Source organism: Euprymna scolopes, chromosome 29 (assembly GCF_053919585.1).
Source record: "Euprymna scolopes isolate OS-2025 chromosome 29, ASM5391958v1, whole genome shotgun sequence".
NCBI lineage: Eukaryota > Metazoa > Mollusca > Cephalopoda > Sepiida > Sepiolidae > Euprymna > Euprymna scolopes.
Genome location: NC_136510.1, coordinates 14115859 through 14132194, shown reverse-complemented (window position 1 = coordinate 14132194; position 16336 = coordinate 14115859). Strand labels below are relative to the sequence as shown.

Sequence of the window (16336 nt, the reverse complement as noted above, 5' to 3'; positions counted from 1 at the left end):
AAGCTGCTGCTCAGCTACTTTGGATTTGACGGACTGAGCATATAGTTCTCTTGCATTTTTTATTACTCTTTTACAGTGGTTGCTGGCAGTCCTGAAGGCAGCTTTAGTCTCAGTACATCTATTACATTGATAGCTATGGAAAAAGTGATTTCTGTGCGCGATGGCAGCAGCACATTCTGGGGAGAACTATAGCTGGCTGATAGGTTTTTGTTGGAATTTTTTGGATGGTATGAATCGGTCTATGCTTACAATTAACCATTCGGTCAGGTCTGACACTATAGAGGATACATCCTTTTTAAACATGGAATGCAGAGGTAGATCAGATATGAATGTACGGAAGCTATCCCAGTCAGCCATAGAGTATCGATATACAGTACGGTGGAGAGGTACATCTCCAGACTTATTGTATTTCATTTTTATCTTAACTGATACAACTGTGTGATCGGAGGATCCCAGGGGAGATAGAACGGAACATGAATATAGCTATGGGGAAGTTGAGAGAAAAAGGTCTAGAAGGCTTGCATACTGACCAGTAGTATCGGGCACACGGGTGGGTTCGTGAACAATCTGAGTGAGGTCATAGGCAATGGCAAAATCATGACAGAACCTCCCCTCATCATCTGTCTTATTTGAGTGGGTCAACCATTCCACATTATGGACATTGAAGTCACCACAAATGTGAATGGTAGCCGAAGGATGAGCAGACAGGATGAGGTCAATTTTCTCAGATATACTCTTAAGGACAGTAACCCTGCTGTTGTGGGGGCGATAGAGGGCAAATATGAATGCGGTAGTGTAAGCAAGTGCAACCCGGAAGCACATATAAGGTAAATTAGGGTATTCTCTGGAGATATCTCTACCACACGGGAAGCCATCTTAAATGTAGGCACATAATCCATGTCCATGTCGATCTTGGAAGTCAGATTTAGATGTTAAGTTAGAGTATCCTTTTATTATGAACTCATCTAAGGAAGTGGTCAGCCTTATGCCATTTCGCTTAGAAAGAGTAAGTCCGGTTTCTTCTCCTGTAATTGGGTTTCAACCCCTGGAAGGTTGGAACGTAGACCCCTGATGTTGGAGAAGGAGACTTGGTAGTAGAGGTCTATGTTGGAGGATGGGGTTCTAGGTTTATTCGTATTTATTTTTACAATAAAAGAGGTACCATTTAAAACCACCGCAAATCATTTCTTCCTTTGCATATTTTAAAACTAAAAATTAATCAGAAGTGACTTTTCCAGGGCATTCATCGTCAAGTCCAAATATTGGCTGATATGATATTGTAAACAAACACAGATGAAATTTGATGAACTACATTATCATTATTATTTTTTAATTATTTTTATTTTTGCAAATTAGTTCACCAGGCAAATTATTCCTCGTAATATATAACAATTAATAGAAGATTAATTGTACAATAAATCATACACAATCTGCATAAATTAAAATATCTTGTTTAAGCGTATTGTACGACCGGGCAATGCTGGGCATCCAGCTAGTATAGCTGTAAAAGTGAGAATGTGTGTGTGTGAAGACACTTGTCAGCCTATATATATATATATTTTAATCTACAGACTTGAAATTTGGTACATAGGGTATTCAGACATGTGGAAACTTTTTAATCGGTTTTCATCCAGAAAAAAAAAAGGGCTGCTAAGAGGTAAAAATTTAAAAACTGGTATGTAGGGGGTCATTGAATTTTTATCTGTTTGTCAATTGTTTCACGACTGTGCATGCGTAAATCGTTCCCGTGACAGATTACTTATATTGAGAATAAGTAAGTTTCAAAACACCTCTGCATAAATTAAAATATCCTGTTTAAGCATATTGTATGACCGGGCAATGACGGTTAACAGGTCCTGCTAGTACATATATATAAATATATATATATTTCAAAAACACCACAACTTAGAGGGAACATTCAAAATGAGGAAGTAAAATGAAAATGTTATTTGAATACGTGAAAAAAGAATTATCAATTACAAAGAATGTTATTTATCAAGTCAATAAGAATAAACGGGACACAGTTATCATACTTAAAAAAAAGAAAAAGAGAAACCCAGACTTCTACAAAAAAAAAAAAAAAAAAAAATAGTCCACTAAGTTCGCAAGCAAAAAGAGTTACTACAGAGGAGGAGAAAGAGGATGAAAGAAATCATATCTCTCTGTAGATTCAACTAGTTTGGCCTAAAGTAATTCATTCCACATCTAGCAAGACCCATTCCGTAGACGATGATGACAAACCATATTTGGGTGGCCGATTCCATGGTAATGTGGCCGCAGCAGCCGCAGGTGGACAATGTTGGTCCGTATGAAGATGGGGGTTCATCATAAGTTCACAAGTTGCCTGATGACGGCTCGAATCTATCGTATCTGTAATCATAGCCCAACATTAATCAACAAATTGTACCATTGACTTCACAGACACACACACACACAAAAAAAAAAAATGACAAAATTACAACCAAAAAAATTAACAAATTAAAACAAAGCCAAAAAAGAAAAAAAAAATGACAAAAGAAAAAATTTTGTTTAAATATAATTAAGTCAAACATGATTCCATTTATTTGTGTCACATTTAGGCACGCCATTGGAGCAACCTAGGATTTTAAAATGCAATCAGTAGAGTTACTTCCTTTTATATTGGATGAGGATTTTCCTTGTCAAACATGGCTGGTTAGTCAAAATCAAGCAGCGAATAGGCCAATGCATTGCTATTTAGGTCTGACTTTAAAAATGGGTTTTACTATTTATGTACAACAAATTAAGGCATGACAAGTCACGAGAAATGAATCCTCTTGATTCTTTATTTGTGTCACATTTAGGAAAGCCATTGGAGCAACCTAGGATTTTTATGTCAAGAACAAGAAGCAGATTTTAATTTTGACATGCTGACGTGTTGCTTTCTTTTAATCTCTCTTTCAGATTAAATATTGCATAAATAGAGAATCAGCAGGAGCCGTTTGTCGTGTCTAATTTGTCGTACATAAATAATAAAACCATTTAAATTCCGACAAATCTTTTTAACATGAAAAATATTTAGATAAATAATGAAGCAACAAAATTGCAAACAGTTCAAATTAATTTTAAGTAAATCCTAAAGAAAAAAAAATCCTACTCAACAATATTTCAACACGGAATTTTATGTTCACACATTTATATAAAAAATTGTTAAATATCATTGCCAATGGCGCCTGTCTTAGTGGTACTTCAATCGTAAGATTAAGTTTAAAAAAAAAACAAAAAAAAAGAAAACAAGTAATCAAAGTTAGATTGGTCTCTCCTCTCCTGCACAACCCTTCTCTAAATAAAACCTTTGAAAGCCAATCGGTCTGCATTGTTTCCATGCATGACTAGATTCGTTTTCAGTTAAACATAAGATCAGTGACCTCAAAGAGTCACAATTCACACATGGAAAAGCGATGACAAAAAGGATAAAAGGCCAACGACCGTGCACGTATGTAAAAAGACTTTGTTTATTATTATCTTTTGATTGATCACTAGCAAAAGTGCAAATGTGCACCCTATGCGTTTGTTCAAAACAACAATGTGCGAACGATTTGATTAATGTGAAAATGTTACATTCCCCCACCCCTTCGCAATGACGTATTGCATTTCCGATACTTCAAAGAAACACAGGTGTGACGTTCACGCTCAGATTTAGTCAAATCGAATAGATGTCTAGCTAACTGCACCTATTCAACCAAATCAAAGTTCTTTTTCTTTTTTACAAAGGAAGCACCACTTATCAAGGCCCAGAGGCCACTCAAGGATAATGGTTAAAGAGTGTACAGTAGCCAAAGGGACAATATCATAGTAATCGTTAGAAATGTAAATTTCGTAAATTGGATTTCTTAAGGGGAATGGCTCATCAAGAACTTGTTTACATTGGACTTGAAGACGACCATATTGTAGTCAGCTGGAAAGCAGGCAAATGGAAGAAAGTTCCACAGGTGTGCAGTTCTAAGAAAGACGCTCTTCATGTTCTATGTAATTATGTACAAACAACTTCCGGTTTATGATGCAAAGTAAAATATACTTTGTCTATTCATATTATTTGCATTCTTCGGACTACTGTTCTCATCTTGAGTGTCATTTTCATAATGTTTCGGTCGATGTAACCAACGACCTTCTCAGATGTATCTTATTGAACTCGGGAATCTTTCCGTCAAACTTAAAACTGCACAGAATTTCAAATGGAACCACTTATTTAACATATGGATAGCATGCTTTTTTTTCCGTCAGTCATAGCTGGGTGGGAATCCTAAGTAATTCAAAATTGTATTTCAAGTGTCCGCGGCACTGAGGATTGAACCGTCAACCTCCAGAAGAGACCAACTTACAACTGAATTACGCTGAATTCTTTGTAGATTTCAGAGTTCGATAGAAAGGTTCTGGACTTTGACAAGATACACTTGAAGAAGGTTGGAGGTTATATCGACAGAAATGTTGTGAAAATAACACTCAAGGTGAAAGCAATAGTCCAAAGAATCTAAATGATATGAATAATCAATCTTCATCTCAAAAATTCAGAAACGTTTGTTTATTTTCTTCAATGTAATACAATATTCATTTGTACCCCAAAGTTATGGATCCTATTAGCGTGGCTCACAATCTTCTTGTAGTGATCGCTTGTTTCCAATAGATTTCCTAAATGTTTATTTTCATATTTCATGTCTATGTATTAAAATGAAAGGCTATCTTTACGATGACGGCTTCCACTTCACTTCCGCTTGCTCCTTTGATTTTAATTGATTTTTTTACAATATCTTTTGTGTCTTAAATTGTTAGATGAAAGTAAGGAATAGGTAAAGGAATCCCCCACCCCCACCTTCTCCATGTTAAAAAAGGCTTTTCTAAATAATATTATTTAGAAAAAAAAAAAAAATTCTTAATATTAGGGAAAGGCAACCGGAAGTGAAATGGAAACAGTAATCGTAAAAATAACGAAATAGAAATTTGCAATTTAAAAGAATGGAACGCTTACCTGAATTCATTTGAACATGTGTAGGTTTGTTTGTATCTCCATTGACTGTTCGGATTCTGAAGGAAAACAAAACAAAAAAATTCAATAGAATATCTAATATAAATAAAGATTTGATCCATCAGTCCCAGTTTTTTTTTTTTTTTTTAATGTAAACACTGTGACATTCGTCTGATTTCAAAATATCAGAGATCTTAACTACAGGAGGCGACAATAAAATTGTCGCCCTAGAAAAGACGACATGATTCCATTTTTGTTTGATAAAACCAGTTTTCTTTTTTTTTTTTGTTGCTGATTATCTACTAGTTGGCCAGTTGTGTACAAATCCCAATCATGATAGGAGCCTTCTATCATGTCTGAAACTGACACAATGTTCAACGAGTGAGATCAGAGATGCGCCGCTGTACAACTTATGCTCTCTATGATCCTAGTTGATAATAGGACCATTGCCAGCACCCTCAAAATACAAATCCGGACAGTTCAACACCTGAGGGCACAGCTCAATGAAGTTTGTGGCCACGGTTATGGTCTTTGGTGTGGTTTCAAGTGAGGCCACATCATGCCACCTCACATCTTTGAAATCGGCTTGAAAGTCAACACCAAAATGTACCTGGATGCGCTGAAGGGTGTGGTGATCTCCTAGTGCAATCAGGTGGCTGCTGGCAGACCTTGGGTGTCGCAGCACAAATCCAAAGAGACCCAGGCCTGGCTTCAGAATGAGTGCAAGGACTTTGTACCTTTCTTTCACTGACCCCCCCCCCTCCTCCTCCCCTGACCTGAATCCGCTAGACTACTTCGTTTGGTCATACGTCGAGAACATCACCAACATGACCTCCCACAACACCAAAGCCAGCTTGATCGCCACCATCCACTGAGTATTTGCCGAGCTCCTGCCAGTATTTGTGGAAAAGGCATGCTCTCAGTTCCGGACCCATATCGAGGTAGTGATTGAGGGTGAAGGCGGCTACATTGAATAGATGTCAGCTCTACTACATAATCAAGTTACTTTAATTGATTTTTTCAATAAAAGTTTTAAAATAAAGCTGTAGCGTTGTTTTCTTTAGGGCGACATTTTTATCGTTCCACCGTGTACTTGACTACTAACAGGATTGAAACTTGATATACAGAGTATTCGAACCTATAGAATAAATGCGATTCAGTTTTTAGCTATTTCTGATTAACAAAAGTCTCATATTGAGAACCAACTGAAATCAAGCATTTGATTCAATCAGTATCAAGCAAACATCGAATGATTTAGAGATCGCTTATCTGCATTGTTGCAAATAGTGTTTTTTTGGGTTTTTTTTATAAATACAGATATTGTCTGTCTGTTTGTCTGTCACCATTTTTTTAAACGTCATATATACATTGTGGAATTTGCCTCATTTGAAAATATCAAAGAACTACTTTTAGAAATGGAAAAAATTGCATCGATAGTAAATAATTCCCAACAAATAAAATTGATGACATGACCGGAAATTGAAACCGAAACTTTGAGATCTTCTACCAACTGACTTATTTGGACTTTCTTATAAAATAGAGCTTAAAATATTACCTTAGCAAAAGAATTATAGCATTGACCTGATATCATAGATTTATGAATTACATCATGTTTCTTTTTTTCTTTTTACAAGGGAGTCGCCACATGTCAAGGCTTGAAGGCCACTCAAGGATAAAGGTTACTGAGTGTACAGTGGTCACCGGGACAATGGTGTACTAATCGCTAGTGGTTGAAATTGAGTATAATTTGATTTTTAAGCAAAACAAATTCAAACAGAAGCAATGATAAAAAATAATAAAAAATAATAAAAATAATAAAAAATAATAAAAATAAATAATAATAAAATATAAATAATAATAAAAAATAATAAAAAATAAATAATAAAAAATAATAAAAAATAATAAAAATAAATAATAAAAAATAATAAAAAATAAATAATAATAAATAAAAATAATAAAAATAAAAAATAAATAATAATAAAAAATAATAAAAAATAAATAATAATAAAAAAAATAAATAATAAAAATAATAAAAAATAAATAATGATAAAAAAATAATAAAAAATAATAAAAAATTCCTTGGACTTTTATCATTCCTGATATTCATAAATTACCTCCCTGATAAAATTGTGTCCGAGATAGATAAATTTGCTGATGATACCATGCTCTTGAATAGAAAAATTCTATTATGCATAGACAAGGTATTGGCAGAAACTCTAGAAAACAAGCTTCAGTCTGTAGTGAAATGAGGCCGTAAATGGATGGTAACATTTAATACTACTAAGACTGAACTCCTTTCCTTAAAAAAAAAAACTAATCTAAATAATACGAGAAAAAATAGGTTGAAAGATTTTCTCATCTATTTCTAGAAATTAAAAAATATATCCAGAAAACAGCTGAATGTCTTTATAAGGTAAGGTGATTAAATCGAACTAAATTGTGCGGTTACCTCGCCTCCCCCCCCCCCTCACTCCCACATTTCTCTGGTCAAAATCAGGTGATGGTTTTACCATTCCAAGATAAATATCAAGAATGCTTGGAATGGAAGATTGAACATCTGCGAGGATGGAAAGTTCACAGCAATTAAGGAAAACATTTGAAATTAAACCGGAACTTCATGGAGACTTCAAAGATGCACGGTGGAAAATGGCGACGAAAAAGAATATATGAAAAAGAGAAGAAAATAGAAAGTTTATCGTAAGAATAAAATGGCGTTTTCTTGCTTGTTTTTTTTTTTTTTTTTTTTTTTGTCATATGTGAAAAAGAAAACGACATAGCAGAAACGAGAAAATAGAAAAGGGGAAAGAAAAAGGGGAAAGAAAAAGAATAAAGAAAAATGAGATATAACTAAAGAGAAATAAAAGAGAAAAGAAAAAAGAAAAAGAGAAGGAAAAGAAAAAAGGAGAAAGTAAAGGAAAAAGGTAAAAAGAAAATAAAAAGAAAACGGGAAAGAAAAGGAAAAAAGGAAAAAGAAAAGGAAAAAGAGAAAGAAGAGCAAAAGAAAAAATGAAAAAGAAAGAAAAGGTAAAACAAGAAAAAAAAAGAGAAAAGAAAGAGAAAAGAATTGTGCCTAATTGCTATTTTTTTTAATGTTTAATATATGTTCTATCCTCAGTCAGAGAAGTAAATATCCTCTTTGACTGCGATAATTTAATGCTTTATTCAAAAGCGTATCTTTTTAATGGAACTGAATCATAGCAACTGTTGATCATTCTATTCTACTTCTTGGACAGTTTAATGTTTTGCACTGGATAAAGGTCGAAGTCCAACATGGTAATTTCTTTGTTGTCTGCTAACCTGGAATTTGTGTGTGTGTGCACAATCTCCCAAGTTCATTTATCCAACATTTTATCCATTACACCACGGGTCCTTGCAAACAAGATACACCTAAAGAAAGTTGGAGGTTACCTCGGCTGAAACGTTGTAAGAACAACATTGTGGTGACCTTTTTCTTATTCAATTCAAGTCAGATGTGTGTGTACATATATATATATATATATATATATATATATATATATATATATATATATATATGTATATATATATATATATATATAAATATATATATAAAACACGGCTGATTCAACAAAATGGCTACTTTCCATCCTGACATTCAAGACACTGACCGCTCTACACTATTCATTTGTGGGTGACAATTTATTGAAACGTCTTAGAGTCAAAATTTAATCAAAGTCTTGAAATATTAAGCATTACATATCAATTGAACATGCAACATGGCGGATATTTAAAAAAAACACACACACACACAAAAAGTTCAACATCTCCTTTCGCCAAAGTGTTAGGAAGTACAAGAAAAGAAAAATAATAATAAAAAAAATAATAAAAAAAATAAAAAAAAACAACAAAAAAAAGAGAAAATGTTGATAAGCAGTACAAAGGTTAGTCAAAAGAAAATGTGGAGGAGTGGTTCATAAACGCCCACAAAATCATCTGAAATAGGACTGTTAATCAAGGTGTGCTGGTAACTGGTACAAAGACCTGTCATAAAGGTAGATATATTTAGAGTTAGTTTATAGTGAATTTTGCCACAGTTACGGACAGTCTTGAGTTTGTGACAGTTGAAGACAGTTTTGAGTTTGGGACAGTAGAAAGGAAGGTTGTGTGTGGCTTAAAACAGATTGAGATGAACTGACGTCAATCGACAACAAAAAGGCCTTGACAGATTACATAGATGTGGAAGGAAGTGGTATTTGGCAGAAATGTGTTTGGGCCGAATAACAAATCAATCATTCTGCGAGTGAAATCATACAAGTGCTAAAGAAAATTGATCACAATTATGCAACTGCTACACTCAAAAACGAAATCAGAAACAGTCTACTATGAATCAAGAAAATGACGTCTTGGATCAAGGCGGAGAAAAATTGCCGACTGATCGATTTGCGATATTATTGCCCCCCCCCCCCCGTCCCCCCGCTGAAAGTGTTAGGGAGTTACAAGAAAAAGAAATATATGAAAAAAAAAAAAAAAAAAGTTGAAAAGCAGAAGAATTGTATACGAAGTGAGATTAGTAGAAACAAAATGTGGGGGTTACCAAGGCATACAAAAGCATCTGAAATGGGATTGTTAATCAAGGTGTGGTGGTAACTGCGACAAAGATCTGACATAGAGGTCAATAACATATTTAGAATTAGTTTATGGACAGTTTGAAGAGTGGGAAGGAGTTTTACGACAAGTATTATATATATATATATGTGTGTGTGTGTGTGTGTTTTTTTGGAATCCTTTGAGATGAGGCTTCATAATTTGTGTTTTTGAGACGGATGCTGCATTGGATAGAGGTGTTGAGTCTCTACAATTATAGGTGAGCATTTTCTGAAGAGAGCAGTTTCAATCCTATCCAAAACAGGCCTGAGGATTAGTTGGTCAAAACGTAGTGAGACAATAACAACTATGGAAGGCAGTAATTGCTGGGAATACAGTTAGAAGACTCAGCATTCCTATCCTGTCGTGGTTAACCACCTGGAAAAGGCTAGAGGATGAGTTAGCCGAAATATGGTAAAACAACAACTATGAAGATGAGGATAACAGTCCACAAAAAAAAAAAAAAAAAAAAGAAAGAAAGAAATCACTACAGTTTACACCAGTTAGGGACAGTTTACAGACAATCTTGAATTTGTGATAGAGGACTGTTTTCAGTGATGGACGGTTGAAGGCAGGTTGCGTGTTGGACCAGATTGAAAGAGCTTTAGGAGGCCGAAATGAGTAAATGTCAACCGACGACAAATAACTAAAAGAGGGTCGTTTTCCAAGATGGTGTCACGCACGCACCCAGAGTCCAACTGAATGTGTCGGAGTTTGTGTTTTCTGTATTTTCTCTTTTATTGATATATGCATGCCCCCGTCGGCAGCCGCTAATGTGACAGAGAGTATAACATGGCTGGAAGAGAAGATGAAAGCGAAGACGACCACGGAAACAACGTTGAGGTCAGCGATTGTTGTCAAAACATACAGTTGTACTTATGGAGCATTTATTTTACAAGAAAGGATACAAGGTGCATTCAATAAGTTTCTAGACTTTTTTGTACAAGCATTTAAAATTGTTGTAGACTCTTAAAAATTCAGTATCTTATTGCTATACATCTTATGAGATGACTGATCAATTTTTGTGATTTCACATCAAGATGAATTAAGCAGGAATTGGAATACACCCTTCTAAAGCCTGGTTGTCACAGCTGGTGAATTTCAAAAAATGCATTCTGAATGCGAGGACATTTTACCACAACAATATACAATAAAATTCTGTTTTAAATTTGAAAAAAAAAAAAAAAAAAAAAAAAGCCACCAAAACTTATGAAATGCTTTTGGCCACAGAAACTAACGGAATGTTTCAGACTGCTTTTGGACCATCTTGCATGGATCGAGTATCAGTTTTAGAGTGGCATAAGAGATTCAAGAAAGGTAGGGAGTCTGTGAGAGATAAGAGGTGTGGGAGGAGTAAGGAAGTCAGAACACCAGTTGATTGGTCGAATAAAGAATTTCATGGATAAGGACCGTCGTGTGTCTATAGAGACAATAAGTGCACAATTTGATGTCAGTGTGGGAACTGTACATACAATAATTCATGAGGAACTGAAGATACGAAAGATTTGCGTAAATGCACCACTCCATAGATGGGCATCAAGAGTTCCTCACCCTCCCTATAGTCCAGACCTTGCTCCCTGTGACTTTTGGTTATTCCCTAAGCTCAAGGAAAACCTTAGTGGCTGTCGTTATGAGACAATTGAGGAGATGAAAGAGGCTGTGACGAGGGTCATTGACACGCTCACACAAGAGGATTTCCAAGAGGCCCTCGAGAAGTTGTTGGAACGGTACAACAAGTGCATTGCAGCCAGAGGAGATTACTTCAGAGGAGATTAAAGTTCCATGTATGTACTATCAATAAAAGTCCCCATACAAAAAAGTTTGGCACCTCGTAAGTCATCTTGCAAATGCCATGTTTACAAATACAATGTTTTCTATTTGCATTGAAAATTTCAATTTTTATATTTTTTTCTTTTTATTCATCATCCGATATTAATATAAAAAAAAAAAACTCTGCTACAATATTATTAATGGGAGCACAGGTGCTGGTGTGATTGCAAGAATCAGGAGTGGCTGAAGTAAGTTCAGGGAACTCTTGTTATTACTAACTAGCAGAGCATTACCACTGTTCATTATCGCTGCAACATATCCTTTATACAACAAGCTCTCCTCATGTTACGTTTGCATTGGTTCAGTCATGCTTTCCATCGTTATGTAAATGACTTCATCCACAAAGCTGTTGCTACCAGATCAGGTTGTCTGAAGATATTGGCTTCCTGAGACGAAATGCACCTAACATTGATGTAAGAAGATTTTTGTTTTTCTACTTCCTTTTGCAAAACTTAATCATGTTCTGCGAAAACAAAAACAAAAACAACCCACCTTTTCCCCACTTTCCTTCTTCCCATTTCTCATTCTATCTCCCCCACTTCCTGACTGGTTTCCAAACTTAAAATGCACCAAAAACGAATACTGTAACCCTTTTCCCCTCTCCCATTACAAAACTCATTCATGTTCTGCATGGCAGAGAACAAAAACGATAAAATCCACTATAAAACAACCAAACCAAACACTGCAAACTAGCGATTGAAGATACAAAAAGTTTGAAGAATAAAAAGCCTTTTACAAATAAATGGATGCAACATGAATACTATTTCCAAAATAACTGGATTCAGCATTAAATAACCCGAAAAGGGTTGATATGCCGTAAAACAAAACAATAAAACCAAATTCATCCACAAAGCCATCCATCCAGCCTCTCCTAAGGGTTGGAAAAACACGATGCAAAGACTAGCTGAAAACGTGGCTCAGGACAGTGAAATAGGATGCTGAGCTGATCGTGGGTCCTCGTCTTTATGAAGTTGGCCACTAGAACCGAGATTGGTTAATGCTCATATCTGCTTCTGAGGTGGACAGTCATGCCTGGAATGCGGTAAATTGTCTGGATGGAACTGCCCCACAACTGAATTTTACCGCATTTTAACTGCTCCAAGGCGAATGCCAAAAAATTATAGTGATAATGCATGGGAGTAGAACAACACACAAAAATTGAAAAAGTATATACATATATATATATATATATATATATATATAGTAAGTTATACGGCATAATCGCGTTGACACACCGGTTCTTCTCAGATCAGCAACGTTAAGCCTGGTTAGTATCAGATGGGTGACCATTTGGGAATTCTAGGTGTTGTATGTGCTCTCCGCTTATCTCGGCATTTGTTTCCAGTCGTCCTGTACTTTACTTGCCACTCTTATTTAACAATGTTGTCTCAGGAGAGGTGTGGTTGGAGATTGCACACATCCTGCCACAAAAATTTCACGCGCAAGCAACCCTTCGTGGGTATCTGCTGCTATAGTAAGTTATAGCAATATACATGGCAACTTACGACCTAGTAGTACTAAGTAATTACTAAATATATATGGCAACTTACTACCTAGCTCTACCTATGTATTGAGCACTGTTGAAGTAAATACTTAAAATTATACTTTCATATATTAATTTATGTGATTAAATGAAGTAGTCATATATATAAGAGAGAGGGAGAATTTAGTTTTTATTTATTTGTAAATAAGATATTTTTTACTTGCATTGAAAATTTCTTTTTTCATATTTTTTTATTTTTGTTTTTCATCTCCAACAGACTGGTGTCCATAAAAAAAAAAAGGTTTGTGAGGATATTACTGATTGAAGCAAGTGCTATGCTATATTGCAAGAATTGGAAGTGGATGGAATAAGTTCAGAGAACTTCTGCCATTACTAATTGATAGAGTGTAACCACTGCTGACGGAGGGAAGAGTCTATAATGCATGTGTAAGCAGTGTAATAACGTATGAAAGTGAAACATGGCCAGTGAAGGTTGAAGACATGTGTTGCATGAAGAGAAATGACATGCGAATGATACGATGGATGTATAATGCGAGTCAAGGGCAGGTTTAATCTGATGACCTCAGAGGAAGATTTAATCTGGACAGTAGAAGGAAATTTGTGCAGTAGACTTTGATGGTATGGTCACATTGAAAGAATGGATAAGAGTTCTTGTGTAAGAAAGCCTTTTACTCCAATAGTTTCTTCCCCATAATTGCAAGTCTTTGGAACTCCCTTCCGGGATTCTGCTTTCCCAACTGTACTGATATGCAGAAGTTCAAGTGTAATGTGAACAAACATCTTTCTACTCATCTCCCTTCATAATGCCCCAGCAAATTATGTCCCTGATAGTAGCCCCCTGCTTCAAAGTGGCACTGTGCCTTGTTTGGGGGTGAAAATTGAATTAAAAAAAAAAAAAAAAAAAAAAAAACGGAGAAGATTAAGTTCACAAAGGAATGCCAAGGAAAACATGGGAGGAAATATTAAAAATCGACCCAAGCGATGAATAAATACCTAAAATTCTACATCTGACACTAGGCTATAGACCGAGTCGCCCATTCTCCTTCATCTAGTGCCTTTATATGAGGAGCAACTATTATAATAAAGAACCAATAAGCTACGCTTTTAAAACGCTTCACGACCAGGTGTAGTCATCAGACTTACCCGAAAAGTTGCTACTTTTATGCAAAGTTTCATTTGAACGAAGTCTTTCGTTGAAATGAAACGCGTTCGTGGCCATAGATTGGTTAGTTTGGAAGTCAATTTCTTAAAGCCATCTAATGCATCCCAACATGTTAAACGCACATTAAACCAGCATTGTTGTTAGTGTTGCTTGTGATTATTTATGTTCAATATATTTGATACCTGGACAATGTAGGGAGATATGTGTTGAGGAGTAGAATTCGATAGTATAATGACGTTGAAAAAAAATGGAGGAGAGTTCTTGGGTTAGTAGATGTAGAACAGTTGAGGTAGCAGGTTCAGTTCCGAGAGGAATGCCAAGAAAAACCTGGAAAATGCAGACGATAATGCGGTCCCTATTTTGCATATGATTGTTTTTAAATACCAATCAAATAATCATAAACTACCTCCAGTGATAAGGCCCCAAATTGAGAGCTGGAGTGGGTTGTGTGGTGTCAGAATCTTTCTTCAGTTTGCTATTTATTCCCAAGTGCTTCTGACCTAAAGTGATAGTTACACCTCTATATATTAAATACAATTTATCGATTACAAACTATTTATTTATAAAGTATATGCTTACAAATTGAATTAATCTATAAATATTGGAAATATTAAGAGACCGAAGCATGAAAATTTCTCCCAAAAGATTGTATTCGGCAAAAAATGTTTGATATTAGTGATGGGACGGTTCCAATATTCCCAATATTTCCCCCCCAGTTTCCATACAATTACCTTTAGCGATTTCGATTTTTTTTTTTTTTTTTTTTTTAACATTTTAAATATATATTGCCATAGAATTTTAAAATATTTTTATTTTCGGATTACTGTAATAAAAAAAAAAAAAATGTAATATGTGTTTTTGCAAAAATGAAAATGTTCTTTAACGGGGGGGGTATCTATAGAGTTTAGTTTTGCTGGTGGTTTAAAAATCAATAAATATTTACCATTTAGTACAAGTAATATAAATTTAAGTGTTGAACAAAAATAAATTGAAAAAAAAAAAAAATTGAAAAAATCGTTTTTGGCATTGGAAAATAGGCACAAACTTTTCCAATTCCAATATTCCCAGAAGTTTTGATTTTTACAATTTTCGATTCCGTCCCAACATTTATTTCATTGTTTTATGACATATCGATTAAGCACCAACGTACACAAACAATTAACATAAATAATATATTTAAACAGGATACAAACATCACTGTCAAACTACCCCATGAAGAAGGATGCACAGTAAAAAAAAAAAAAAAAAAAATTAAACAAATAGAACTATCAACATTGACAAGAGCAATAATATAAATATTAGCTCCTCGCTCTCCCAATTCAAACAGATATTATAATAATAGGTGCTAGCGCACTTACTGAACCGCACTATTTTTTAAAATAGTATTTTCAAGTTAAATTAAAGATTTACGATATCTTTTTTTTTTTTTTAATTGTTAGGTGAAAGTACAGAATAGTTACAAAACACCCTCCTCTCCCCATGTAAAGAATGGTTTTCTAAATAATAACCTTATTATTTCAGCACAGGTCAATAAGTGCAAAAGTGCCTAATAATCATTACTAATTATTTTAAAAGGAAACTCCATTGTCGAATTAGTTTAAAACTAATTTGTTTTACAAACTCCTTTGTCACCTATCTGCATAAAAAAAATTGATTAAAAAGAACTTATAATCTATTTAAGTGAACATAAATACCGATTCTGAACAAATTAGTCATCTTCACCTTAAACAAGATGGCTAATTTGCTCAGGATTGGCACTCACGTTGACTTAAATATTTTTTTTAACAGAAACAGGTCATAAATAAATAATACAAAATAAATTTGTCTTTCAGAATTTTTTAGATGAGGATTGATTATTCGGACTACCGTTCTTAACTACAGGGTTATTTCTATGTTTCGATCGATGTATCCTTCAACCTTCTTCAGGTGTATCTTCTCAAACCTGGAAACTGTTCCGTTAAATTCTGGAATCTTTCTGTCAAAATTGGGTATCTGCATGGAATTTCAAACAGGGCCCGTTTATTTAATCCGCAAGGATAGGATGTTCTCGTTCTGTCAGCCATGACTGGGTAAAAATATTAAATAATTCACAATTGCATTTTAAATGTCGTCTTCATTGAGGATTGAACCTTCAACCTCCAGAAAAGTGCAACTTACAACTGAATTTTAGCAAGTACTTTATCCATTACACCAAAGATCAACCGAACCGTTGTGAAAATAACACTCAAGATGAGAACAATAGTCCAAAGAATCCAAG

At 34.7% G+C, this 16336-nt stretch overlaps 1 protein-coding gene across 50 annotated transcripts in view; it reads right to left on the bottom strand.

The window, feature by feature from the left end:
* The window catches only part of LOC145252497 (uncharacterized), a 957520-nt gene that overhangs the window by 669912 nt on the left and 271272 nt on the right, over positions 1–16336 (bottom strand). For 47 of the 50 annotated variants that reach the window (XM_080111941.1, XM_080111971.1, XM_080111957.1 and 44 more), the window contains exons 3-4: positions 4985–5040; positions 2242–2370 (exon numbers count right to left, since the gene is read on the bottom strand). In XM_080111941.1, coding sequence (XP_079968067.1) covers positions 2242–2370; positions 4985–5040 — 185 coding nt within the window. The remainder of the gene's footprint in view (positions 1–2241; positions 2371–4984; positions 5041–16336) is intronic. The other 3 variants (XM_080111966.1, XM_080111960.1, XM_080111975.1) reach the window with 1 other exon arrangement.